This window comes from Syngnathus scovelli, chromosome 4 (genome assembly GCF_024217435.2).
Source record: "Syngnathus scovelli strain Florida chromosome 4, RoL_Ssco_1.2, whole genome shotgun sequence".
Classification (NCBI taxonomy): Eukaryota; Metazoa; Chordata; class Actinopteri; order Syngnathiformes; family Syngnathidae; genus Syngnathus; species Syngnathus scovelli.
Window position 1 is genome coordinate 12,327,943 of NC_090850.1, and position 27,251 is coordinate 12,355,193.

The 27,251-nt window shown below is 43.0% G+C and overlaps 1 protein-coding gene across 3 annotated transcripts in view; it reads right to left on the reverse strand.

The window, feature by feature from the left end:
- dmxl2 (Dmx-like 2) overlaps positions 1-26,904 on the reverse strand; it is a 29,033-nt gene extending 2,129 nt beyond the window's left edge. Inside the window, exons 1-54 of one of the 3 annotated variants that reach the window (XM_049717851.2) lie at positions 26,436-26,904; positions 21,735-21,860; positions 21,198-21,269; positions 20,999-21,077; positions 20,623-20,767; positions 20,180-20,246; positions 19,924-20,096; positions 19,660-19,840; positions 19,363-19,543; positions 18,992-19,210; positions 18,620-18,891; positions 17,929-18,198; positions 17,620-17,849; positions 17,325-17,527; positions 16,950-17,071; positions 16,618-16,707; positions 16,388-16,496; positions 16,189-16,308; positions 15,858-16,085; positions 15,378-15,664; positions 14,751-14,917; positions 14,014-14,665; positions 13,461-13,790; positions 13,262-13,381; positions 12,945-13,080; positions 12,458-12,568; positions 12,169-12,338; positions 11,635-11,732; positions 11,346-11,511; positions 10,813-11,077; positions 10,483-10,685; positions 9,982-10,353; positions 9,397-9,579; positions 9,031-9,327; positions 8,730-8,921; positions 8,564-8,640; positions 8,262-8,392; positions 7,609-7,854; positions 7,185-7,367; positions 5,765-5,955; positions 5,480-5,613; positions 5,306-5,391; positions 5,021-5,222; positions 4,214-4,331; positions 3,346-3,411; positions 2,684-2,770; positions 2,153-2,274; positions 1,921-2,059; positions 1,302-1,362; positions 1,105-1,232; positions 943-1,020; positions 496-587; positions 359-411; positions 48-265 (exon numbers count right to left, since the gene is read on the reverse strand). In XM_049717851.2, coding sequence (XP_049573808.1) covers positions 48-265; positions 359-411; positions 496-587; positions 943-1,020; positions 1,105-1,232; positions 1,302-1,362; positions 1,921-2,059; positions 2,153-2,274; positions 2,684-2,770; positions 3,346-3,411; positions 4,214-4,331; positions 5,021-5,222; positions 5,306-5,391; positions 5,480-5,613; positions 5,765-5,955; positions 7,185-7,367; positions 7,609-7,854; positions 8,262-8,392; positions 8,564-8,640; positions 8,730-8,921; positions 9,031-9,327; positions 9,397-9,579; positions 9,982-10,353; positions 10,483-10,685; positions 10,813-11,077; positions 11,346-11,511; positions 11,635-11,732; positions 12,169-12,338; positions 12,458-12,568; positions 12,945-13,080; positions 13,262-13,381; positions 13,461-13,790; positions 14,014-14,665; positions 14,751-14,917; positions 15,378-15,664; positions 15,858-16,085; positions 16,189-16,308; positions 16,388-16,496; positions 16,618-16,707; positions 16,950-17,071; positions 17,325-17,527; positions 17,620-17,849; positions 17,929-18,198; positions 18,620-18,891; positions 18,992-19,210; positions 19,363-19,543; positions 19,660-19,840; positions 19,924-20,096; positions 20,180-20,246; positions 20,623-20,767; positions 20,999-21,077; positions 21,198-21,269; positions 21,735-21,860; positions 26,436-26,522 — 9,135 coding nt within the window. In that variant the 5' untranslated portion in view covers positions 26,523-26,904. The remainder of the gene's footprint in view (positions 1-47; positions 266-358; positions 412-495; positions 588-942; positions 1,021-1,104; positions 1,233-1,301; positions 1,363-1,920; positions 2,060-2,152; positions 2,275-2,683; positions 2,771-3,345; positions 3,412-4,213; positions 4,332-5,020; positions 5,223-5,305; positions 5,392-5,479; positions 5,614-5,764; positions 5,956-7,184; positions 7,368-7,608; positions 7,855-8,261; positions 8,393-8,563; positions 8,641-8,729; positions 8,922-9,030; positions 9,328-9,396; positions 9,580-9,981; positions 10,354-10,482; positions 10,686-10,812; positions 11,078-11,345; positions 11,512-11,634; positions 11,733-12,168; positions 12,339-12,457; positions 12,569-12,944; positions 13,081-13,261; positions 13,382-13,460; positions 13,791-14,013; positions 14,666-14,750; positions 14,918-15,377; positions 15,665-15,857; positions 16,086-16,188; positions 16,309-16,387; positions 16,497-16,617; positions 16,708-16,949; positions 17,072-17,324; positions 17,528-17,619; positions 17,850-17,928; positions 18,199-18,619; positions 18,892-18,991; positions 19,211-19,362; positions 19,544-19,659; positions 19,841-19,923; positions 20,097-20,179; positions 20,247-20,622; positions 20,768-20,998; positions 21,078-21,197; positions 21,270-21,734; positions 21,861-26,435) is intronic. The other 2 variants (XM_049717854.2, XM_049717853.2) reach the window with 2 other exon arrangements.
- Between the last annotated feature and the right edge of the window lie 347 nt (positions 26,905-27,251).

Genomic DNA, 27,251 nt, shown 5'->3' on the forward strand with positions numbered 1-27,251 from the left:
AAGAAAATACTTGGTATTTGAAAAGTTGCGTGGTTTTGGCAAGTCACCTTCATGTTGCCCTCGGCAGAGCCAGTGACAAAGAAGTCCTCGAAGGCGTCCAAAGCTAGCGCCTTGATGGCTGAGTCGTGGGCTTGGAAAGTATGGAGCAGTTGTCTCTGGCGGATATCAAAGACGCACACAAAGCCCTTTCTGCCCCCAGTGATCAGTAGCTGCTGTTTAGGCGCATACTGCAGTACAGTGGCTCCATTCTCGTGACATGGGAAGGCTAGAGGGACAAAAAGGAACAAATATAAACGTCATGAGAGGAGCACGTATATGGAACACCGGAGTCATGTGTTGAGATGCTTGGCTTTCTTACCGTGGACCATGGTATTGCTGGGTGAAATCAGCGTGTCCCACAGACACACATTTCTGTGGAAACGCAAGATCACTTGTGTCACTGTGTACCAAAAAGGGAAGGAGCAGCAGCGCTGGAAAAAAAACCTTGATGCTGACCTGTTATCGTTCGACTGTCCAGCAGTGGCGATGAGGCTCGAGGATGTGATGAAAGCAAAATCTCCGCAGGTCTTTGTGTAACATTGCCAACTCTGCCGGCGAGATTAGCAAAAGTAAATGTTGTTCAAGAGTGTATCAGGACTACCCTTTCATCTTATTTGCGGTCATTTTGGGCCATGGAGAAGAATCAGGTTTGAATTTAAGAAGTGTCAAGTACCTGACAATATATTGCACAATATGCAACCTCAAAACTGAAACTTTGTAGAAATTAAACGGCTAAAATTGGAAACATCATACTTCAAAAATCCCCACCCTTGGAAAATGTCATTACCTTAACATAAACACAACTACGATGGTGCAACATAAGGAAGTGAGGAGGTGTCAACAAATTGCCAGCACAATGCCTCCAGGATTTAAGTAACGGGGGCATAATGATGGTGAACTCACCAGGTAGGGTTTGGGGTTGGATGATGTTTGGTTGACTTGCCACAGGCTGAGAAATCCCTCTCCGTCAGCGACTCCGCACTAGAGCAATCAAAGCAACGTCATCAGACAGACAAAACAAAGGCAATGATGTTGCATGTATGCATGTGCGCGGGTTGCACGTACCTTGTTGCCCTGGGAGTTGAAATAGAGTCGAGTGACACGAGCGTTGCCTGCTTGTCTGAAGCAGATGAGCTGCTGAGGTCTGTTCCATTCAAACATTCTCACACTGCCATCCTGAGCTCCGGTCATGTCTGATACAAAACACACACATGCATAAGACATGATGACCAAGATAAACTCAAGTGAAAAAAAATACTTACAATACTGATATATGGGGTGGGAGGTCATTCTCTTGACGTTATTAAGATTTCTCTTCATGATCTGGAAAAGATAAACGAGACACCAATGCATAATGGCAACTAGGCTGGCTGCAACAACCCTCACCTACCAAACCCTTCTATCCTGCAATCTGCATCATAAGGCACATATTTATCAACATGGCGGGAACGAGGAGAACCCAGGCCGGATGTAAGCGTGACGCAAAGCTGCACCTTGGGCTACAGGGCTGTGAGAGCGGCCGCTATCAATGTCTCTCTCAGTAACGCAAACACACTCGCTGCCTGTATCAGCCACCATAGACTCAGCAGGCTAGCTGTTTAGGCGGCACATCTTAGTTTTCCTACACATTGATAAAAAATGAAAATACAAATTTCTCAAAAAATGTGCACTGGCCATCGATGAGTAAATGTATTTAGCGGAACGACTGCCACCATGGAAATCTCTTAAGCATGTATGCAATATCCTTGATATCAATATTAAGGTCATACAATTTCACAAAGACACTTACTTGGTTACAGTCGTGAATGTGAATAATGTTTGTTAAGATTTAGAAATGGTATAAAAATATACGGATGTGTGTATGCGTGTATGAGCCTGTACCACGCTGGCCCCCATGCTGGTCTGGCCACTGCCCAGCCATGGCATGGATGCGGACACGGGGATCTGCGGTGGCGCAAAGGGACCAGAGCTGGCTTGGGCAATGTTGGTGTGAGATGATTTGTAGTCCACGTCGTCAGAGCTGCAGAAACGGTGCACACTTTTACAATTCTAACAAGTCGTTCATCATAGCATTAAATAAGTCGTTTGAAGGAAACGTCAGAATTAGTCAGACCTGCGTGACTCCTTATCAAAGTCCTCTCCGATCCAGGTGTAGGGTTGCACAGCCACCAGCGTTGACACATCAACTTCCTGGACATCATGGGTGGAGGCCAGCACTATTTCATTTGAGTTAGCCTGGCAAAGAATGCGAGCAAGATGGGGAGAGAGCCAAGAAGGATGGAATGAACCAAACGGCAAAGGGTTTTCTCTCATTTCCAAGAAAGATTGTGAAAAGCAGTACCTCCAATGAATATAAGTACTCTACTTGAAGCCACTTTATTCAAAAGCATCAATGTTGTCGATGAAGGTCTCTTTCAAGCACTCTACTTATCAACATTCGGAAGCAGCTTGACGGTTCTTTTTGTAGGCCAAATAATTTATAAATTATTTGTGCCAATTGCCAGGTACTTGTTTATGCTCCTTTTCACTACTCTAATTTCAAGCACCAATGAGATGCAATCAAATAAATATAAATCTGGAATCAGTGGAGCCTTATGGTATATTTTGCCAATACATAAAATTCACCCAGGATTACACATTTTACCTTGTTGATTGCAAATGCCATGATTATGTCCGACTCCTTGTGAATGATTTTTGCTTTGCCTCCCGGGTAGCCCAGATCTGCCTCCACCTGGATAAATTAGGAGAGCAGATAAAAAGCAGGTTCAACAGTACACATTATGAGGACTTTTAACACAAACTGTTAATTAGTTAAGAATTTGGATGGAGAAATCAACTCCGCTGCAGCCATCAGCATATTTTGTGGAAGCAGCATTAGCAGAGTCAAGTTAACAAGAAATGAGAAAGATCTGACAAAAATATCAGTGGTGGAAATCCCACACAGCTCTGACAGTGAGCATGCAAGTTAGTAATTATATTTTGTGTGCCACGTAGAGGAAGCTTAGATGCTGTTGTCTCCAAAGAGTGTGAAACATAAGAACATCCATCTGTTATTGGTAGGAATTAGATGTGAGAGTGGAAAATACAGACATCCCTGTGAGGGGTTAAGATTAGCTTTGACTAGATCATATGCTTGAATAGCTGCGGGAGCAGTCATTATCAAGCCAAGCTGGAGAGCAGACATTCACCACAACCAGTACATTTCTTAAATGTTGCTCCTTCAAGCTTAGCCATCTAGTAGTGACTACCACCAACAGTCAGAGGGACAGACAAAGCTAGCCTGGTGATACTTGGTAATACTACTACCTTGTTGGGACCGCTACCTCCAGCTACGCAGTTTGGCCTTACATGGTCCGTATGGTTGTCTACAGACTACACAACACACATCAAGGCGTAGAACACACCAACACAACACAGCACGACACGAAACCCATGCACACACACAGAAAAATAAAACATGGAATGAAAAATAAAATTCAAAGAATGCTGAAAGGATTTTTGAAGCATGAAATATATGAGGCCACCTTAGAGTGTGCACTAAGGGACACTTATCTGTATGTGGGTAACCACACAGTAATGAGCAGTTCCAGACATCACAAAAGTCACTTAACTGTCACGTACTTGAAGTACTCAATATCAACAGATAAATGCTCAGGGCCTGAATTACAAAAGGTTTGCACACGCAACGGGCGAAAACGTGACTGCTCACGGCAAAGAGATGTTGAAACTGATCTCCTGGTGCTGCGTCTAACTCAATTGCACAATTAAATTGCGTAGTTCATTTTGCGCATTCTCTGAAGATTTTTTTCAAACAGACGAATTTGGCAAACGGAATGTGATTTATCAAACTTAATACAAATCTTTTGGTGTGCTTCCAAATGTTCTATTGTGAAAACCATGGGAGATATCTCACTTGCAAAATCAAAGTCTCCCACACTTTTACATCTGTTGCCAACAGTGCGTGCAATCGGTTAAACTAACTGAACACTATTCATGGCTTGCTATTTGGGAGCTTAGTAAATGAGCACTTTTCTGTGTAATAATTTACGATACCATTAATGGATCAACTTCAAGGAGTGTTGGCCCTAAATGATGCCCCACAAACACGACATTAGACATGCCTTTATCCCTGTGCAAAACAAACAAAAATCGCAAAAGCATGTAATCAGCTGACCTCACTCTGCTTCCTTTTCTTGGTAAAGATGTAACGAATTAAGGTCTCCTGAAGAACTTCCTGTTTGACAAGAAAATGCCACAGGCGTCGAGCTGGAAAGGACTGATGATTTTTTGTTCTACAAGACAATAAATTTAAACATGTCAGAATTATCAGAATTAATGAATTCTCAGATCATCTCATTAACACCCCTGATACTGTACAAAATAAAGAATTTCGTTGCATGAGAGAGCGAAAATAGAGTTCTTTACTAATTTCTAATGAGCATTGTTGTATTTCTTTCAGAAAAAATTTTGAAAATAAAAATGCAGAAAATTACACTATTACTATCTGCAGTAAATTGGGGCTGCTAATCCCGATTATTTTGGTAATAATTGAACTCCAACAATCATTTACGTTTTGGTACAAAACAAGACAATGTTTATAAGTGGTCAAAAATATTACAAAGAGCACATTTCTTTGAAACACTAATTGTCAGTTTCTTTCAGACCAAACAAAATATACAAAATTTGTAATTTCAAAATAAAAATTTGCAAATGTACAAAGTATGCTTTTCTTGATTGAGCAAACATGATTCACTGGATGTTAATGCATACTAATATTTTTTCCATATAATTATGCCAATTTGTAACGGTGGAGTGTAATAATCGTAATTGTAATTGAATTTCGTTTAAGTGCACAGAGCTTGAGTAAATCATGTATTGATGCTCAAGTAAAGATGCAGCTATCACCCGCCTGATGTTTATGGTCTTCTCTAAGGTCAATGTGCGTGTCAGTGTGATTGATTTACTGTACAGCAAGTCTTACTTAAAAGGAGTGTTGTCTGGCTCCAGCATGGCCTTGTGTCGCAGTATGGCAGGACCGCCTCCAGCACTGAGGTCAGTAGGGTAAGTGTTAATGTAGTTGGGAGGTGGACCATCAAATTTATTCATGGTCTCCAATAAAATGTGTTCCCAGTTTTCGAGGGTCTTCAACACAGCGTTTGTGAACGGCGAAGTGACTGGCAAGTCTGCAGCAAAAATAGCACACAAAAGTATTTTAATGAATATGCTACAGTTAACTGAAGACTAACCCAATAGTGTATGTTTGTACCTGCAAAGTCAAGCCCAGTGATAGGGAGGAAGTTCTTAATAGAGTGATGAAACAGTTTCACCATAACCAACCGGATCAGAGCCCAGCTATGGTTCCAAATGGACAGCACACAGGATTGTTAAAAGCAGAAGCACAGCCTTCCAAATAACGGGCTCGAAAAGAAGCACAGCCCACCTGTAGGAGTTGGGGTCAGAGTGCTCAGTCATCTGTGTGTCAGAAAGGAAAGCGTCATCATCATCTTCATCATCCTCTGCTCCACTTTCGTCAGAGTCGCACAAAGCATTGCTCTCTGACAATGGCAGGAAGGGCTGAGAAGAAAAATAAAAAAGTAGAGGTGAGAGGGAACAAGGGAAGTAACAAACATCACATTTCATTTGTTTGGGTGTAAAGTAAATTGGATTAACAACAAAAATCGTATTGCTTCTAAACGTGGTTTTAAAAATGCAGTTGATGGCTTACTTTGGCCACAAAATAGTCCCACATGCTCAGCTCTGGGGGAATAAATTTCTCCCTGTACGTGGGTCTCTCTGTGGGCAGCGGAGGTGGGGCGGCTGGCGTTTCCTTCACAGGGCGACCAGGTACCAGCATCCTCATATTAAATCTGCGCCTGTATCGGTCCCCATCCTCAGCTGGGGGCTGAGTGGGCACCACTGACGGACAAAACAAAGACACAACATCCTTCAGATTTTAATTCTATCGGTTTGGTCCAGACTGCAAAATGCTGAATAAGGAGGATCTGAGACTGTGCATCACTGTAATGGCAAAATATCCAGAAATACATCAGGATGAGTGAATTGCATTAACACCCAGAACACATCCAACTGGCAATACGTTATCTGTGCAAATCTGAACTGTACAGACATTCGGCATACATTCACTTGGATATGCACAAACCTGCACTGTTATCTTGCAGAACTATCACTGGTATTGCACCAGACAAAACAAGACACAACACAAAACAGAATTGACAGAGCAGACTCACAACACATTCTTGTATGACTCAAACTAATGCAGTAGATCACAAAATTAGAGACAAAGAAACATCAATGAATTATGATGTCAAGTAACTCAAATAATCATGGAAAAAGGTTTTCTTGGGCGAACCATGTGAAATGCGTGTGCCTCAGCGTTTGTGAAACGGTGCCGTTATCTGTACTCAAAAGGTCAGCATTAAAAAAGGTATTAAACTGATTCCTATGAATTGATTGGATTTTAAGAGGGCCACTTTGCCTCTGTACTTCAAACGCTTGTTTCTACTCGCTCCTTTTAGAGTCGAAATGCCAATCTGTATCTTCCCCTTCCACAAAACAAAATCAGCGCAGTGAGCAGTGCGGATTTCAGGCAACCCAGTGAATCAGTCTACATTGCAATCATTAGTTAGAATCACATGCCAACTCCTGGCGCACATACTATCTATCACACATTGTTAACATCAAAGGATTAAAACTCGCTAATCAAGGCTATTTAAAGAGTTTTAGGTCCACTGCTTCATTACTAACAACTCTACAGGATGTACCTGGTTTAGCCTTAACTTCAGAATTAATCTGTGGGGGGTCAGCTTGGGCTTCTGTACCGTCCTTGCTTGCCCCGACTGTTGCTTCAGCGGCACAACAGGAATGATAGCGTGAGTTGAGCACAAAGGACAATGCACGCACATGCAGTACAAAAGACACACACGTACACTGCAAACAAACACCAAAATATGCTGTTGGCTTATCAAAACAACCCACTTCAAATCACACATGGCTGTTTATAATAGACATTCAGTGTTAACCACACAACAAAGAGAAGGGGGGTGGGTGTCATCAGCAACAGTGCAAACCTGTACTGTACATCTACCATGCACTTCAATCCTGCAAACCACCAGCTTGTTACTCACAGCTGGTCTTAGTTGCTGGTGCCACAGTGCCTGGCCCACCTCCCCTTGAAACGAGAGGGGGGTACTGTTTGGGACACTGGGTTTCATAAGGAATGGGTTTGGGGGTTTGGGTGAGGTTGCCCTGCTCAGGTCTTCGTGACTCCTGAGACTCCTCTGGCCTGGCTGCCTCAAAATCAGCTGGCACTGGGACACAGGGCAGAGTGCACACTCACACAAGACACTACACATCTACAACAGCATCTTAGGAAGTACATCAGGGCTGAGTGGATGTTTTTGGCCCTGATGACATTTCAGAGAAGCATTACAATGGAGGGAGGAGACGTTGTTGACAACGGGATGAGGCTAGGGCATTTAAGTATAGAGACAGGCAAATAAACCCAGACTAAATGCAAAGACAGAACGTAACTAAGTACACTAACTATACCTGGTGGGGCCTCGGGCCTCTTTGGCTTTATTATGACTTTGGCCCCTCCTCCAAAGACTGCGGCCCACATGCGGTTGTTGAGAGGATGTGCGGCAAGGCGGAAGAGTTCATTGCTGTTGTGGGTGCCCAAGCCGTGGATGAGCAAGGCTAGATAAACAGCCATGACTGCTTCACACAGTAGCACGTTGAGTCTTGGCTGGTCCTCCTCCCTGGCAGACGTCAACAGAGAAATCAGGGACGACACACCTGGAGAAAGGGAACACTCATGAATAACATTATCAAATAGCATCATAGCAAAGAACAAAAATGCAGTCGGTGCACAATATAAAGGCAATTCACAAATGAACATAACGAGCAGGCTCTTTCTTTCTCTTTCCTTGCCAGAGGCCATGACGCTCCTATTATAGAACACCATCTGCCTATTTGCATAAACAGACTTCCTGCTTTGCACTGCTTCCCCCACTTTTCATATTCTCTCGCTATCATGTCGTTGATGCGCTCTCATAGGCCATTTTATTGAAACTCTGACTTGCACAACTCAATTGCACTCTAAACTGATTATGCTAAATGTGTCAAACACAGATGAATGAAAATGCAAATCATTCAAAAACAAACAAAGGCGTACTTGCTTTTTCAAGTGCAAAACAATTTACCTGGCCACTGCGCAGGAGCAGAGTTTGGAGTGATATGTTCCTCTATGCTTTCTGTGCGGAGTCGTTTCCTCTCACTGAGCAACAACCCCTGGTACACCATTCCAGTAAACTGATTGGCCTCTGTCTGGCTGCTGAAAAGTCAATAAAAAGGTACGTGTTTTCATCTACAGTGAAAAGGACCCTTTACATATACATATATAATAAAAAAAAATAATTAAAAAAAGAAAGGCTGTGATGCAACTATGCACCGAAGAGAAATAAAATATGCCAATGAACATTCAAAGGTGCGAGTTGTAGAGTACCTGTAACTATGGCTGTCACAAAGTGCCTGATAGATGCAAGCAGACAGAGATGCTGCCAGTGTGTGTAGAGCATTTACCTGAGGCAGACAGAGACAATTCATTGTTCTAATTTTCCACTCATGAAAATGACACTGAACAAACTGTGTGAATGAATTTTAGTTCTAACCCGGTCATCTATGATATCTGGATGCGGCGGAGCCTCCATGAGGGTGATGGTGTGCAAGATATCATGAATGTGGTTGCTGAGATGAAGCACGGGGTTGGCTATGACGGTTTTGGTGGTGGCAATGCAGGCCGAGAGCAGAGGCAAGGTAGTTGGAAGAGGGAGGGGAGACTGCAGCTGCTTCACTGTGATCTCCTAAAAACAAAGATAAGTGGCTTCATCATTTATTGTGCCAAGAAGAGTGACATGGAACTTGCAGATACATATGGTAGCTAATCCAGTTATTAAACAAGTATGTGGCTACCTGTTGGCTTTCCTGCAGAAGGAACAGGAGCTCCATGCGTACAGAGGTGACTCCTCCGCCCTTGGCTCCATGAAGACTGCAGTAAGAGAGGAAAACCCGGAGGAGGGCCTGGTTCTTCCTCAGCCAAGCCTTGCGCCTTTCTGAATGCTGCTGCTTAGCTTGAAGGCGCCGTCGCTCCATTTGGTGACGCTCATAGGCACAGGCGTCTATTCTCTCAAACATGTCATCTGATATATCCACGGATGCTGCTCGTTCCACCCAGTTCTCTGCTTCTGACTCTTGCTCCTTGCCTTCCACCTGCATATTCATAAAAATAAAACAGGATTGGTTTGAGATATTACCTGAAGGAAATGTGGAATACTTCACCTTGTAGTTGCAGATGTTATGAATGGCTGCAATCTCCTTTTCCAGCCAACTGTAGAGCTGAAAACGAAGTTTGCCTCCATCCACCTCAAAGCCGGTGGCTAGTGTGCGCAACTCTGTCATTAGGATTTTTAGGCAGGCACGGAACTTCAGCTGCTCTGCTATCACATCCACCTCAGACTCACCCTAAAAGATAAAAAGAGAAATGATCATTTTCTTGTTCACTATGAGGTGTTACACCAAGCTCTACAGGTAACAAAAATAATTTCTTTCATAGCATTAGATTAAATGACAGCTCTATTTCATTCCTACTGACCCACCAGAGGCAGTGCTTGAACCACCAAATGTTCCCTTTGTGCATGCGCAGTCCAAGTGTGCAATGTATTTTAACAGCTGAGGCATTTAACTACAACTTCAGCCATTAAATCTCTGCTCCACTTTGAAAATGTTACGGCTTTGCTCTATTTCAATGGAGTCATTCTCATTAATTGAGTACATTTGGATGAAAGAATTAAATGACATTTTTTAATGACAGAGCTGCACATTGGGACAGTTATTTATAAACAGTATGAAGGTTATTTGTCCAACCTGTGAGTCATCTCTCTGTAGTTTAGTTTCAAAAGTTCCCTGTGCTTTCGTTTCAGTTTCAAGTTTCTTCATCGTCAGACAATCCTCATTGTCGTCTTCATCATCGTCCTTGTCATCCCCCCAGTCGAGCTTTAGCTCATCGTCTTCCGACTTGCCAATGGGTTGGCTCCAGTCCATCCCACCTGCATTGTCATCTCCTCCCCAAGCCGGGGGAGCAGGGGAAGCCCAGTCCATACCTGTGGTCCGTTCTAATAGCAGGCTTGAGTTTACGTTGGCCTTGGATGAAGCCTTGCTCAGGGGAGAGGAGCCTGATTTCTTGGTGACTTTGGGAATTTTGGAGAGAACCTCGAGGGCCAGAACGGGGCAGCCCACCTGTTGGATTACATTGAAATTACTTGTGTGTTGTCAACTGGCTCTGTCGAATGCATTTTATTTTTTTTATACTTTTAAACAGGAATAGTTTGAGTGGTTACAGCCATTGGCCCAGATAAGTAATCCCACCTTGAAATGTGCATTTGCTGTGGTGAAGAACAATTTGCGCTCTATGAGGTTGATCTCATCCGCACTACTTTTTTCTGCAGTGAGCCCCACTGTGGTTGCTGTACCCTCTGAACTCGCAAAGTGCCGCCGGATGATGAGTGGGTGGGTTCTTAGATAGTTGTAGAAACTGAACACTACAGGGTTGCAAGATTTGACCATCACATCTAAAACACAATACAAACAATTGAGTGAGAGAGAAAGAAATGCGTGAATGCCTTAAACCAAACGAAGCCTTTATTAATGTTATTGAGACTTCACAAGTAATGTACTGAATGTCTCAAACCAACTCACCAGGATTATCATCATCATCTTTGGGGGTGCGCTCTAAGAGTGTGTCCAGGGCTTGGGTGTAATCCTTCATTATCCAGTACGCTATACTGCGCAGGAACGGGTCAGGGTGAAGTCTAGAACAGTGGTAATGACTTCCGTCCCTGTCACATCCAAGAACCTTCTCATAAAGGAGGCCTTGGCACGTGGATGAATTCTCAAAGTCTGCCTCATACAGCCGAGCAACTATCATGGCTAACTGGAGGTCCTCCATCTTCTCCAGCAACACCTACACACAACAAAACAGTAGATGGGATATGAGCGGCAGATTAAAAATAAATATTAAATGTAATTTAGGGTTCTAAGAAGCTTTACTTTTTGTTGTCTATGTTTTGACTATATAGCATGTGAAACCTTGGTCAAGGAAAGATATGTGGACATTTACCGCATTTATCAATATAATTTGTTTTAGCGCTGCAGAATAACCAGCTGTCTCAGAAACAACAAGAATCTCTATTTTCAGATATGAGATATGCATTGGTGAGAGTTGTTCACACCTCTATTGCATCTTTGAGTGATCCAGCCAGCAGGAAGAAAGCAGCCGACTGTTCAAAGCGTTGCTTTCCAAGCAGGGAAAAAGCATTTTTTAGAGCTGCCTTCCTCCACCGGTCTTCACTGAAATTATTCTTGAAGAACTGAGTCATCTTCTCATCATGTTGGGATCTGAGAGAAATAAACAACTTAACTCAATATCCCCAATTAGTAATACTGTAAATGAATGGTACAATTTTAAAATTGAATAAATAACTAATATTGATGCACTTTTTTAGGATAAAAAAGTCCCACCTGAAGAGCCCCCACAGGACAGCCTTTTTCTTCATGGCCAGGTAGAAGAGAGCAGCATCTAAGGGGTCATTGTGCCTCTGGAATGCAGCTTTGCCCAACTGATAATACAGAAAAATATTCATGATTTAAAAAAAAAAGAAATTAAACTTTTTATTTATAATAAACTAATAGACGGAACATATCCCAAATCCAATTTTTTTAGGTGATTTTTTTTGGGATCATAATTTTGCAACATAGCTACACTGTACATATTTTAAGTGCAAGCAAGCACATTTGATATGGAAGTGTGCAATTTGTAATCATTTTCGTTAGCCTTACATGAAAGTTAAACAACAAGAATTTGACTTTAAGGTTAAACTGAAACAATTTTGTGTTAATTTCAGTGTTGTGTGAAATAGTCAATCAAACTGTAGCTGTCCCTTACCAGCCCTCTGATAAGCTCACCGAAAATATTTAAGACTTGTAACATAAATTATTTTGGTGCCGCATTACGCTATTAGTAACATGTTTCTCAGAATTCAGATCTCTAGCTACCTTCTCCACCATTTTCCGCAAGGTGTTGATGTTGCGTATCCACCAACCAACACCAACAGCTCGGAGTTCAGACCACTGGGGGTCACCTCTCTGCATGGCCGGAATCATATTCAGCAGCTCCTCCTCTGCCTCAGAGTGAAAGGCCCAGGCAAAATGGCATGTTGACAGACCTAACAAGGACATATTGAGAGAGAAGATGAGTGATGGTGGTATGAAAAAAAAGTGTCAGCATTAAATGAGCTGGAGAGTTCACCTTATTAAATAAAACAGCAGTGTCAAAGTGTTTTACCTTGGTGAAGAAGCTGCATGCGGTAAAGTGGGGGCAGAGAGGTGAGCAGGCAAGTATGAAGACGCATGGCCAGCAGGTACCTCAGTCCACACTCGTCCAGAGCCTCGCCTCCTATAAACACACCAGGTAGCTGTCAACTGGTGTCACTGATATTCATTTGATTATGACGTCTCCTCTTTAAACCCTTACAAAAAACCTGTCCTTTTTCATGTCACTCTGTTTCCCTTGTCCCTGAACCTTCTTACTGTCGCTGTGCTGGAACAACCTGCTAATGTCTTCTCCTCAAAAGACTAAATAAACCGGATTATAAATTACAGGAAAAAAAAGACGAAAAGATAAGGACAATGGACGATGCTGCAAAGTGCTTGACTAAACTGTGGTGTGCACAGCCTTTGTGTAAAGATAAATCACTGCATCAATGAAACATTATGCCACCACATATGTTGTACGTTCCAAGGTATCCAATAAAAATGACACCATTTCTGACCTGTGTATTGTTTGTCAGTGGAGCTGGTGACCTCAGCACTAGTGGTTGCTACCGTGTCAGCAAGGGCCACCAAGAACATTTGCTCGAGTCGGGTTAGTCCAGGGAGGCTGGAATGCATAAGGTGACTGGACAACACCTAGACAGACACATGGGTAAAGTACGAGTCATAATGAAGCTGCTTGATGTTGTCACTATGTTTTTTGGCTACTTCTAATAAGTAAGTTTGCTGACTTAATTTACCATTAAAGCATTTAGAATTTCTGCACTTGATAAATATGTAACACGTAACAGGTTCATTTTTTCAGTCTTCTTAATACCTGTGCATGTTCTGGTCCAAAGTAGGCAGGACCGTACTGTGAGAGGTTGATAACACGAGATTTCTTCTCAGGTTTGTCAGTGGCAAAGTTCACAAAGTCGTCTGTGGTGACTGTTGGCACCTGTTAACACAGTCATAAGTATAAAAGGAATCAGCCTCAATCTTCAACGACAAAATGCTTTCGACCGTTGTGTACAAACCTGGAAGAGGTCAGCATACTGGTCCTCGGCCGAAATGTGCCCTGCCTCACCGTTGGCCACTTTGGGTCCTTTGACAGTTTCTTCTGCCCCCTTGAAGGATGTGTCTTCGTCAGCCAACATGAGCGCGTAGAGAGGCAGTGGGGGGATGGAGTTGATTTCGGTATAGTCCCTTCCTCCGTCACGACCGGCTACGATGGTGTCTTTTGCGGTGCTGCCGGTCACACTGATGGTTCTGGACAGATGTCTTCTGGCTCCACCCTCACCTGCCTCTACATCTCTTACTACAGCAACCTCCCCAGCAATACACTTCACCAAATGAGCGAGAATGGCCTGGCAGAAAGACGATTAAAATACACACAGGAAATTGCTGTTAAATACTACTAGAGCAGTGGTCATCAAATAGTGGTTGGAGTAACACTAGTAGAACACAAACTCTCTAGTGGAATGCTAAAGAATTACTGAATTATGTCAACCACAGTGTTAATGTAGAAAGTATTTTTTTTAAGCAGAACATGTTTGAGAACCACTTTACTAAGGGATGAGGATGACTCACCTTGGCGCGGCGAACCTTTCCCAAATCCATGAGCTCAAGCAACTGGGTGGGATGATATTGGGGTAGAGTTGGGGACAGGGAGTGTGCTGCCTCAAAAAGTCCACCCTCTTGAAGTCCAGCTGGGGCACGTAGGGCCTCATCCACTGCGGTGCTTCCTTCAAAAACACTCTTAGACCTGGTTCTCCCTTCAAAGACTGCGGAAGAAGTTGCGGTTTGACCTCCAGCAATGTCTGCAGATGATAGGTTGCCCTCCTCTCCCAAACCAGGCTTCTTGTCCTGGTGCCACTGGGCATACACATGCATCTCACAATCCATGCCCACCACCAAGATGCCATCCCTCACCCAAGAGAGTGAGACTGGCAGGGAAGGAGTACCATCCACAGAGGACAGCAGGTCCACTGCCCTTAACAGGATCCAGCGAGAGCGGATCCCCTGTTTGATACTGCCCCCTAGGGGAAGGGTGATGACAGCCACACCTTCTTTGCTGCTTGTCTGCTCATTGACCATGCCAGAGATTCGACCGTACATAAGAATGTTGGATCCAACCCCCACTGTAAGGATGTGAGAGCCATCTTCTTTTGACAACCAATCCAAATGGACGTAATGCTTGATGTTGGGTGAGTTGTGGTCTCGGCTCATGTACAGGTCCGACCTAGTACAGAGAGCAATTTCCTTATATATTTGAGACAGCTGATAGCAGCAGAGTAGATTACAGAAATAGGCAGTGCCTCCCTGACCTGCTGTAAACAAAGAGGTTAGAGTCCACGCTGACTCTCGGGTCCAAGGTTGATGAGGGTTTGTTGAATTCTTCCAAGTGGAGAGTTTGCTCCAAAACCCACTCTGAACCACCAGTTGATTCACACTCATAGATAGACACATGCATGGAGAAATCTTTCCCAGAAATCTAGAGGGGGAATAAAAAAAAAAGTTAAAATATATAAAATGGCACAGAAATGATTAAAAGTAATACTGCATTATGAATTATCACCTCATTTTTAATAATTCTTCACAAATAGATAATGATCTTTCTTCAAGTTGTTTCATTTTTTTTCATCATTAACCAATTTAAAATGTTATGATTTCCTTGAGAACAAAACTATTAACTCTATTGAACACTAGAGCCATTTTGGATTTGATTTTGGAAATGCAAAGAACATGCGCAACAGCTATGACATATCTTGTACATAAGGTTTCTCGACGATTTTACAAATAAAAAATATTTATACTTGAATGAAATCACCGTCTAATTATTTAAGGCAAACACAGACTCGCCCCATGTTTTGGGAGAATTGCATATACAGGCAACAACTGATTTAAACATGTATAATGTAAACTTGGAGCTATAGAACATTCAAATATATTACCTGTCCTTGACGTGGCTGTTTAAAAGCCACAGCCAGCCTACCAATGTAGGAGCATGACACGGCAACAGGCCGCCCTGACACAAACACAGCGCTGTTGTTGTCTTCCTCTTCGTTCATTAGAGCCCACGGCTCCCAGCGGTACATCCTCTTGTCCTGCTCATTGTCACTATCTCCATGATCACCCTCCACGGCACAACGCCAGAACCGCACCCGAGAGTCAGAGCAGGTAGTCACAATCAGATAAGGAGCCAAGCAGACGGGGTAGATGGAGGAGGAACTGAGATGACCTAAAGGAAAAACATGAGTAAAACAAAAATAATCTGTAACGTAATGCCAGATACTCTCCTCTTTTTTAGCATGTAGTACGTAAATAATTTGCAACATATTTATATTAATAAATAAAAGGTAGCTAAATACAGATTTGTAATCCAATTCTTTAAATTTGAAAATAATAAGAGTCAAGACAATGCTCAGGCTGACCAGCAGACGGTGTGGCTCTGGTAACCTCTACCCCATGAGGCAGGTCTAGTCGCTTGCTGTACACCAGTTTGGAACTAAGGATGAGTTTGCTGGCTGACTGCAAGTTGACTGTGGAGGCTGAGCGTGGAAGAGGCCTGATAGGGGAGGTCTCTGGAGATGAGTCGGGATTCATGACTTGATTGGGAACCATGAGCTGGCTCTGGAAGCTAGAATCTTCGTTCAGATCATCTGCGCACAAAGACACAGTAACAATGAAGCTGGATTGCATTTTAGAGATGAGCGTATACAATAAAACTACCAAATAATGCTTCTATTGAAATAAATATCTTACCAACACAGGCCTGAACAGACTGGAGGTGCAAGTGCCACATTTGTAGCACTGAGTTCCTGTTGAGATCCTTTTCTATCACCACCAGGAAAAACTTCTCCGAAAATGGTGGAGGGTGGTAATCTGGTGTCAGAAAAGCTTATTGAATATCAGGTTTGCGAAGTTGTAGAAGGTTCAGTAATAAACAGATAGTATAGTGCACCTTCACCAGATGGAAAAGCAGTTGTGTGTGTGTCTGGTTCTTTTTGAGGTTTGTAACCTAGAATGAAGTCCTCTTGGAAGACATGGAGCAGCTGCGTGGTGGAACCACACTATTGCATAAGGAAAAAGAAAACGCAATTACAATACATACTCTGTGTACACAATTTTAGCATTCCAAGATCTGGATTCCCCCCCACGCTCAGGAAAGTGATGTGAAGAGCAATGACTCACCTGGTTTGTAATGACATCCAGCTCTATGATACAGCCAGGTCTGGCGGTAGACTGCTGACTGACAATGTTGAAGACTTCACCAACTAGTTTCTGAACCGTGACACAAAAATGATTGTAAGTATAGAGAAAATGTGGTGAAAATGCAAAGATATTTTTATGTAATATATGATGCTAATTTATGCCTTAGTTATTTTTTCTCCCAATATGTGTTTTGTGTTTTGGTTAGCTCTACTTCAAACTTGACACCCACCGAGTTCAGTCCACAAAATATCTTTCAATTCAAAAACAGGAAAAAGTGGCATTCGTGTGTTTCTGGGTGTTGGTCCACTCACAGATGTTTCCGGATCTGAGAGTTCATCTAGTAGCTTTCTGGCATCGACCACCGCTTGGTACAGACGAAGGTTCTTACCATCTGATGCCACAAAGCAGGCACTGGCACTATTACAGTATGTTCCTGAAGGGAGCAAAATATAGTGCGACAGTGAGATGAAACAGACTTTTAAGGCTGTAGAATATAAGGAGACAAGATGATTTCCTTTGCATATTGTAGCTGAGTAGACTTTGATCATCTGAACGCTAGATATTTATGCGTTCGTAAATACCAAAGGCATGACTGCCTCTCAAAGCTGAACGAAATGTTGCTGCACTGTCTTTTATTTTAGACAGATGATATCATGAAGTAATTCAGACATCTTTGACATGTTTACCAAGTACAGAGCTGGGGACAAGTGAAGGCAGCCAAGCAACATTGCTGAAAGCAGAGGTGTGCAGCGAGTTGATCCGAGCCAGTTCGGAGACCCCTCCGGTGCATGACAGTGGTCCAATGTGATCCACTCGCCACAAGATGAGTTCACTGTAGATGGCATTGGGGTCATGGAAGGTCCTTGTCGCTGCATTGCGAAGCTGCTTCCTGATAAACAAAGAGAGAGAGAGATCCTTGTGATATTTATTGTTACTACCTCTTCTGGTTCTTGTCCATTATACCTTTTCATTGCTTCTTACCTTGGAAGTCCCTTCGGAAGGGGAAAAGTGGGAGGTTGTTCCCCATCCATGCTTCCAGGAGCCGAGGGAGGTGTAAGCAGTGCATTATGGTGCGAGGATGTGAGCAGCAGTGGCAGCACTGTATGACAGGCTTGGTCATTCAAATGGAAACGGTGGCCGCAATAGCGAAATTTGTGGGATACGGTCATCACATTGGAGAATGCGGAGTGCTCAGCGAATGTCACGGCCCACTGGAAACGCAGACAATTTTCTCAGATTCTGCTAGCATACAAAAATACTACTATTCCCACTCCATCCCACCACACACACCTGGTTAAGAGATCCGTCAACATGCTTGGAGACCATCATAACTGCAGGACTAGTGCCGGGATTAGGAAAATAAGAAGAGGCTAATGCAGGCAAGCCAAGGCCGGCCGAGGCTGAGGCAGAGTGAGCGACATGTTGAACCATCCTTCCTTGATCGCCTGCTCTGAAACTCTCCCTCTCGGTCAAAGTACAGGCATACATCAAGATGTTTTTACTCAGAGAGTTGGCATCGCCTGTAGGAAATGCCACTGGGATACGGGAGGAAAACGACACCTGTAGGCATATTGGGCAGGAAAGATAACCACAATCATTCATACTGATTTGATTGTTGGATTTACACAATAATTGCTGACCAGCCAAAACATTATACCGGATACATTAGCTAATTGTCAATGAGAGCCAAGGCAAGGCTGTATCAAACGGTATCCCTTTACAAAGATATTGAATTCAAATGCACACTCTCAGAGAGGATTTGAACACTTTGGTTGGCTTATTTAGCTTCACAAGAGAGGCAAATCCTCCTCCACTATAATCACCAGTGAGCGTAATGTATGCCTGGATGAGCATGTGGCACAGTAATCACTGATTAAAAGCAGCCAAGCTAATATTTAGGAGTAAAAAAGACTTAATTTCACTTGCGTGACATTAAAAGCAGGACACTGCTAGGCTTTCAAACCATCAAAGCTGTTCTTACCTGAACCTGTCGGAAGATCCCTTGGTTAAATTCATCCAAGTACTTGACATGCCAAACAAGGAAAGAGCCATCAGTTGGGTGGATGGTGAACAACATGTCAGGACTCTTATTCCACTCTGTGATTAGAATCTCCATCCTCCTTTCCAGGAGCATTGAGGGCAAAGGCAAGCTGGAGCTGGATCCTGGTGAGGATGCCTTTGTGCTTCCCTGCTCCCCTGTCTCCGCTTCCTCTCCAAGTTCAGATGAGCCTTTGTCAGACATCTCATCCAGGTCTAGAAGTAAAAAAAAAAAAAAAAAAAGTTTCATCGTGTGCTTGTGCCACATACGCAATAAATGTGTCATTAAGGAATGTCCACTGGACTCTGGTCGTACCAAAGTCAAACTTCAAAGGGGATCCTTCGGGGTCCAGGGGGTCTTCTGTTGCATGATCTAGCTGCTGTTCAGAGTACTTGCGAAGCTGTAGCATAAAAAGATCCATCGAGCAGGTGAAGCTTAGATCTTTATTATTAAGCCAATGAACCACAAATCCTCCTGCCCCGGTGCCATCATCTGTGTTGAAGAGCGTAGAGTCTGCCAGCATTGATGGGATGTCTGCAAGTGAAAACAAGGAATAAAGAGGAAGCGGAGACAGATCGATCATTGAGACACAGTAAATCAATACAGATAAGAATAGCGTATGCTGTAACTAATAGGAGATGAAATGGATCTAAGGTATAGACGGCTGCTTCGGCGAAAAAGCCTACCTGTGTTGGGATTAATGCTGGCTGAAATGTGGAAGTGACACAATGCGTTGGCATGATGAGCAATGTGGCGATGAGTGTGTGCATCCTGCGTGCCAAGCTGAGAGGGGAGCAGCTCACTGTGAGCTACCAAAGCAGATGATCGTCGCCTTCCCCGACGCAGATGCTTCAGGTGGTGAATAGACTGTTCAAAGAAAGCAAATAGTAAAGATTTTAACAACAAATAACAAAAAAAAAAAAAAACATATTTGCTTACAATTATTTCTAGTTAGGTCTCATAAACTACACCATGTTGTATACCTCCAAGGCATGTTGAATCTTGTCCTTGTTGCCTGCCAAGCCTGGCAAGCTAGAGCTAAACGAGTGCGTGTTCTCAGATATTTGCCCCCCAAGCAAGCTGTCTTCTGGAAGCAGGGTCTCAGACCACAGCCTACACACGCCATCCTCACAAGATGTCAGCAAAACATTGCACACCGAACCCCTAAAAGACACATGAAGGATGCACTTGACATCCACAAAGGAAATACAGGACTTCATTTTGCAAATAGGTATTCATTTGCTTACTTTGGCATGTACTTGCTAGTCTTCCTCCAGGACATACCAGTGACCGAGCGAGGATGGGCCAGGTAAACAAAAGAGAAGTGAACGGCGGGTGGTTTCTTATCCGCGGGGTCCTGAACGACCACTGCGGAACGCCAGCCCGTGGTGGGATACCACACTTTGAGTAAACAGTCATCCTGCATACGCAAACACACACATATCATTTTTGGTGATTTCATTCAGTGTCCTTTTATTTTGCAAAGTCAAGTTATTGGCACACCTTTCCAACTGTTGCAAAGTACTCTCCATCAGGGGACCACTTGGCAACGTGCACAGATGCAGCAGTCCTATGGGCCACACAGTCACATTAGCTTAATGCAAAAGAAAGACAGCTCACTCATGGATACCACTGAAGCTGCCGATGTGCAATAGTGGAAATTATGGGGGGATGATTAAAAAGCTTTCACTTCCCTGTTTGGGTGGTTTTACTGATCATGCATGTTTGTCATAAGATGAGAACTACATGAACTGAAGTTAAATCACATGACTCGCAGCATCATGATAGAGTTGAAGCTTTTCACTATTGAGTTATCAGAAAACAAGACCTCAGTATCATAATATTTTCTCATTTGTGAAGATTCTAACCAGATTTGAGATTATCTGCAAATCATGAAGCAGAAAGGAAACATTTTCCCTTGTCAGTTACGCATAAACAAGACGCACTTGCACTGCCAGACGCAGTTCCAGTCATTAAGAACGGGATGGAGCTTTTCCTCAGACGCCTGGCCATCCTCCTCTTCAATTAGGGCGTCTGCCAGCGGTGGGGCCCACAGCTGGAGCCGCTCGGTTGCTGCTAGGATACGGTTCCCTGAAGACACAACGGCACTAGGTGACGCATCTCACAGTCAAGTTGATGACTAAAGAGCACAGAGCATCATTTGTATTATGGGAGATACAGAATACTCAATTGCACATGTTCTTCAGGGCAACTGAGTTGGTACGGAGGTAAAAGTATTTCAGGGAGAGGATTCAATTAGTCCGTTTTTGGAAAGAAAAACATTAACGGGTTGATTTTATCACACAGAAAGCATAGGCATACCCTGTGGGTCCCAGGCCAGGTTGTAGGTGATGGCGTCAAGGAAGAACTGCCCTGTCTTTTGCCACTGATAGTTAAGATGCTGTTAGTGACAGGAGAGCAACACACACACGCACACCATGCGATGTTATTGGCTCCCTCGCCCACTTCATCTTATTACATTTTTTGGTAAACAATAGTTTTTATTAGACAAAATGGCTACCTTGTGCCGTTTGTTTGGGTTGGTAGAGAGAGGTTCAAAGATGCAGACTGTGTTTCCATAGGAGGCAGCAATCTACATAAAAGCAGTATTCAAAACCATTAGAAAATAATATACAGGGGAAAAAAATGATCTTGAAGATAAAACAAAAAAAAACGTCAATAAATAGACTGGAGGACATCTTGAAAATTACAATCAACACAATGCTTAACAGCATCTTACTGAGTTTAAAAAGATGAGAAATGTCTCTTCGTGGACCAAGAAAGAATACGTACTGTTAATCATAATCATCATCATAAAAGAACAGCTATAGTAACGTTCTGTCCTTTTTCTTTTGTTTTGTCCTCTTCCATCTGCTGCCTTTTAGGAGTTGGCAGCACTTTACAGAGCTGGGGCCAACAAAGTGAAACAAGCACAAAACTAACGACATACACACTTCAAGAGTGTGCTGTGGTTTCAAAATTCGATGACTGCAAACAAAGCGGACAAAAACAAACCGAGTGCAGGAGTGAAGGGATTTAGTGTGAGGTCAACACTTACCCTGCCGAGCTGATGGGAGCACTCCACACAGCCCACCTGAATGTTCCCATTCTGTGCTCCTGGGATTATCTGCACACACTCGAAGTCACTAGCCAAGATCACCACGTCACAACCTGAGCCATAAGCCTGAAAATGAAAAGGTTTCTCATTAAAATGTGCCATTAAAAAAATTTCAGTTTGAAAAAAGAAAATACAGGTACAAACAAGTAGCAATTCACTTTAGTTTGGGTTCTATAGCAAATATACAACACAAAAAGTGAAGAGCTTAAACTGGAGAGGATTATAAAGCATCAACGCAACACTTCTTCACCATCATGAGCCCAAGTTACATAAATAATAGTATTCAGGAGTGCACTCGCATTTACACAAACAATATTAGATCATATACGCACTGCATTTAGCAAGTTTTAGGCTTTTATTTAAGGTTATATATATTTTAAAATATAACTAGCAAGTCAAATTGGCCTCAGAGCAACAGGAGTGCCTGAACAACAGCTTATGTCTTTCATTATTCAGGAGAACAGGAGGAGAGGCAGGGAACCACTGAGTCACACAATAGGGACGCTTTATAGTCACCACTGAAAAACAAACTAATCGTAGCGGTTATGGCCCCGGTGGTTGATGCAAGATGAGTCTTTGTGCACGCTGCATGCGAGAGGCAAGTCAAATGAAAACTGCAGTCCGTGGAGTACACGTCCCCCCCCCACACACACAGCTTCATCTGCTGCAGCACATCACGACTCGGAATTAAAACGTGGTCACCGTCACGCGCTGTCTTGGGCTGCCGTGTATGCGGTGGAGATTCCCTTTAACTCTCTATGAGAACAAGTCATTTCCATCTAGTGGTGCTCTGAGCTACTAGACAAGTCAACAACACGAGTACACCAGTCACGAACTGGAGTCTCTCATCACCTCTTTGTTCCCTTGGTTTGTGTGTCCTGTTTCTCTTTCATCATCTACATGCGCCAACAGTCTCATGCATAACCAACAAGGTGCGGCGGAAAAGGTGTGCAAACAATGACCGCTTGTTTGTTATGAGAGCATACTCCTGATGTATAACAAAATGACACCATTAAAATACACATTTGGAAGCACGTTAGAAATACATTGTAGCATTTACGACCAGCAGTGTGAAAATAGACCACTTATCATTTCAGATGACTGGATGCTGAGATGATCAGCATCTCCGCGTACGGGAAAACAACCACTACTATTACCACCACCCATTCAGCCATTTTCAACACCGCTTATCATATTCAACGTCACGGGGTGCTGGGGCCTATCTCAGCTAACTTTGGGTGAAAGGCGGACTACACCCTGAAATGACAGAGACAAACAACCATTTGCACTCTCATGCACACCATCGCTGAGTGGGAACTGAACTCAGGCTGCCTGGACGAGAGTGTCGCAACACCCTCAGTGACTACATGACTATCACAGTCTAAATGGATATTAACTCAACTTTGCTGTGGGGCCAACGATTAACTTATTTTGTCGAGCATCTGGATATATGTTAAATGATTGAGTCACTATAGCAAGGTGCAATATACATCTTCATTTTTAATATTACGATCAATGGGACTGTTCACCCTGCACAATCACAATCTTTCATCAAGCAGGAATTCGCCTGCAACCTAATGAACAGATGGTCAAAGACAAATATGACGTTCCTCTTTCTTTTTCATTATCTCCCCGGAACATAAAGGCTCAGCAGAATCCTGCAGCATCATGACTGACTGACACTTTTGTTAGCTATCGTCACGATAGCATTTCTCAATCAAATCTGATGGTCGCTTTTGACTCTACACAATGTACACCCTTAGGAAGGTTAGCGTTTTGATGGTGGCATTTTTCTGGACTTCAAAATATACACCACCAATACTAGTTGGAAAATATCATTTACTAATGTTACAAATTCATGCATTCACAAAGCGACTTGGGTTGATCCGAAATATATCTAGGGAGGTCAATCCAAATCAGGACACCAGGGTTGTACTCTTCTCCTGATCTGATCAATGCAACATTCCACCTTGTCAGTATTTAAAGAATGTAGCTGACTGAATAAATATTGCTCTTTTTTTTAAGCACAGTACTGTAGGAGGAGGAACGCAATCACGAGTGTGAAACTGAAAATGCATTAAAGTTGAATTGAATGTCTCAATATGGGAGATTTCTAATGGTTTTCATTAAAAATGTTTATCCTTGCTCAATTTTGGAAAACTCAAGGGTGATTTTTACACGTCATTTCTCATTTCCCGGAGGACAGCTTTGGTGTTTTACAGTACCGATGAGATCTGCAGGCACCTTTGTTTGGAAGAGCATCTATTCAAGGCAATTCAGGGATAAAAATTAGGGGCATACAGCTGTGTGGGATTTTTTTTTTTTTCTTTTAGAACAAAGTGTGAACATGCATGCACCGACTGTGGCAATGAGAGTAGATAAGAGGAAGAGAGCGAAAGATCACTTCTGTCTTTCTTCCATCCAATGGCCCCTATTCCCAGCGACTAACTCAATCATGCAGACATGTTCTGCTGCTGCAGCTGCAGCTGCTCCCAACACTTTCCTGCACGAGCTTGGCTGCTGCAGACAAAAGCCTGAGCTAACAATATTTTTTTTCTTCTTCCAAATCAAACATTTTTAGCCAAGAGAGAGAACTCCAGTATGTATGGCTTCTATTCCAACAGAGTACTGTGCACACTGAGTCAAACAAAACCAAGCTCTTCTCAAATCTTTATGAATATTGTCCAAACATTTGCAATGCAAAAGACGTAGTTGATGCCGCAAAGTCCAAAATATAAATTTTTATATCACATGGCACTATGATAGAGCTTGGCACAAAAATGCTTTTTATTTTTACTGTGCCGGGTTTAGCAAAGCAGCCCCAGAACACAGTAGAGCCTGTAGGCACAGTGTTCTTTGCTTTGCACAAACAGCACAGACATGATTGAAAATCCCACAGTGGTCACAAGGCCACAGTCCTGGCCGGTCAATATGCATTTCAGCAAATTCCAGTCTTATCAATTTCAAGTTATTTTAGTCATAGACAGTAGGGTTGTGAAATAACAGTGGTGAAATAGTGTTGTTTTAACACTCTTGTGCTTGCATTTGTTGTGTGTGTATTCCAGGGATGTAGCCCAAGAGCCCACGGGGTCAGTGACAGTGTGAATGAAAATACATCGGACAGATTGTCTAGTGTTCTTCAAACGTCCTCTGGGACAGAGAGGGGAAGCACCAAGTGCACAGTCTATGGCCTCTAGGCAAAGTGCACAGCTTCTGCTTCAGAGCTAGTTCTAACCTATGCTGATGCATGAATATGAGCCTCAGAGCAAAGCTCGCGTGCATTTGCAGCCTCCATCTGAAGTTAACATCAGGGCAGAAGAGAACGCATCCCCTCTATATTGCAATTCAAAAAGACAAGACTTAGCCCTCAATAAAATATCCTAATGAATGTCAGGAAGCAGCCAGCATCTGGAAGAAAATGTATACAAAAAGACAAAGCAAAAATTTGGCAGCCATTGCACCTGCCTTAAATTTTATTAAGACAGTCACAAAACTTATGAAGCAAACAGTCATTATACAGAAAGCTTCTAAATTGTTAGCTAAATCTTTGTAAAGCCGCTTGTCCCGGACAATGTCAAAAGAGTAAGTTGCCAGCTGCCAAGAAAAACTTGAGTTTTAGAGGGCAGATTGTCTCATGGGACATAAATTACTGTCCCTGAATCATCATTAAAAAAAAAAAAAAAAAAGGGGGGGGGTCAATCCTATCCTGACCATTATCAATTAATTACGAACAAGCTGAACAAAAGCATAGACTCTTCAGTTTATTTCAAATGGTGCATTTGAGGTAAACGTGAAAGGTAATAGGAAGAGACTGAGTGGATTATTCCGCATTATTGCCATCACAACAGCCACTGTAATATAATTCTGTTTGTGTCTTCCAAGACAAAATGCAATATTGACCGGTTGTCTGGGACCTCTCTGCATGAAGAAGAGATAAACATTGGGAAGCTTGTGGTCCTTGCTATATGTGACAAAACGTGCATCTATGCTGTTTCATAAGCATCAATATGAATTTGGCATTATTTCCAAGAGTCACTGCCGCTAGCGCGTGTGTCCATATAAGGCTGCCTACGTCATGGCTGATGCTCGGATGACAGTGAGCTAATGATCCGTGAGGAGGATTTAACGCCAAATGGTTGCGAGCTAAACCACGTCTACAACCAAATACTATAATGTCTCTCGCGTTGAAAGTACAGCCCCCTTCCTCGTTATAAGCACGGTAACATTTAGACCACCATACAGCAAAGTATTTGCGAGTTACGATAACGGATGCGCAAAGGGATTCCCTTGCAGTAATTGTAACGTGACAAGATGCTGCTAAAGGTCATTGAGTGACTGCTTTTAAATCATGTGCATAAATAACAGCGGTAATTGACTAGTGTCGATATTGGCGTAGAAAGGTCAGTAATTGTTTTTTCAATACAGGGCAGACGATCAACGAGGAAGGCAGGAGAAGTCTCGGGTGTTTGGGATTCTCACAGTGCGGCAGTTTGCTAGCTTCCTACCCGGTTAGCTTTAGCGGACTTTAGCTTCAGCGAGCTAGTTCGCCCCCGTCCAGCTGGTATGAGGCTAGCTAGCAGCCCACTCACTTCGCTTGTCACTAGTTAGCATCAACTCAATAATATTCAAATACAAACTCACCGTGAACGGAACGTCATTCACGCTCCCCACCGAGTAGCAGCAATCCCCGGGGTTCACTGCTCCCGTCAGCACCTGATGCAGATGCATGTTTTTTTTTGCCCCAAAATTGTATTATGTATTTTTACGCAGCAGCAGATGCCGTTTTTTAATTATTTAGAGCGAGTCCACCCTTTCGGTTTCTCCATCTAGCAGCAACTGGGGATTCCATCAGTAAGCGTTCGAGTCGTCCACGGCCTCGTAACGTCGTCTTGCTCCACAGACGTCGTGGTTGGAGAGCGGATTTGTTTTCCAGCCGTAAAATGTAATTTTACGTGACCGACATTTACTCGCGTAAAAGTGGCCATCCGTCGTCTTTCGCTGTCAGCACCATCCCCACGATTAATCGTCAAAGCCGAGGCAACAGAAGCAGCTGAGGCTCTGCAGCGAGCCAGGATGACATGCGCGTTCACGCCGTTGCCTAGGCACGACTGGGTGCTCATAGATCCACAGCACCTAGATCAAAGTCTGACAACGAGTTCATTAATATTCACATTTGCTCCCGATTGATTTATATAAAGGAATCGTTTGAATTACACCCTGACCTATATGAAACACTACTTTGCAATATAAACCCGAATTTAAAACCATAGCCCTAGTCATTTGAGACCCTCATTACAAACCCTAATTAATACTAAACTAGTCTGAAACCCTACTTTGAAAGCCTTAACCTAACCCCAATACAATCCATGGAAACTCTAAGCCTAGTTTAAAAATGTACTTTAAAAACATAAACCCAATTAAAACCATTATTTCAAACCCTAACCTGAGTTTGAAACC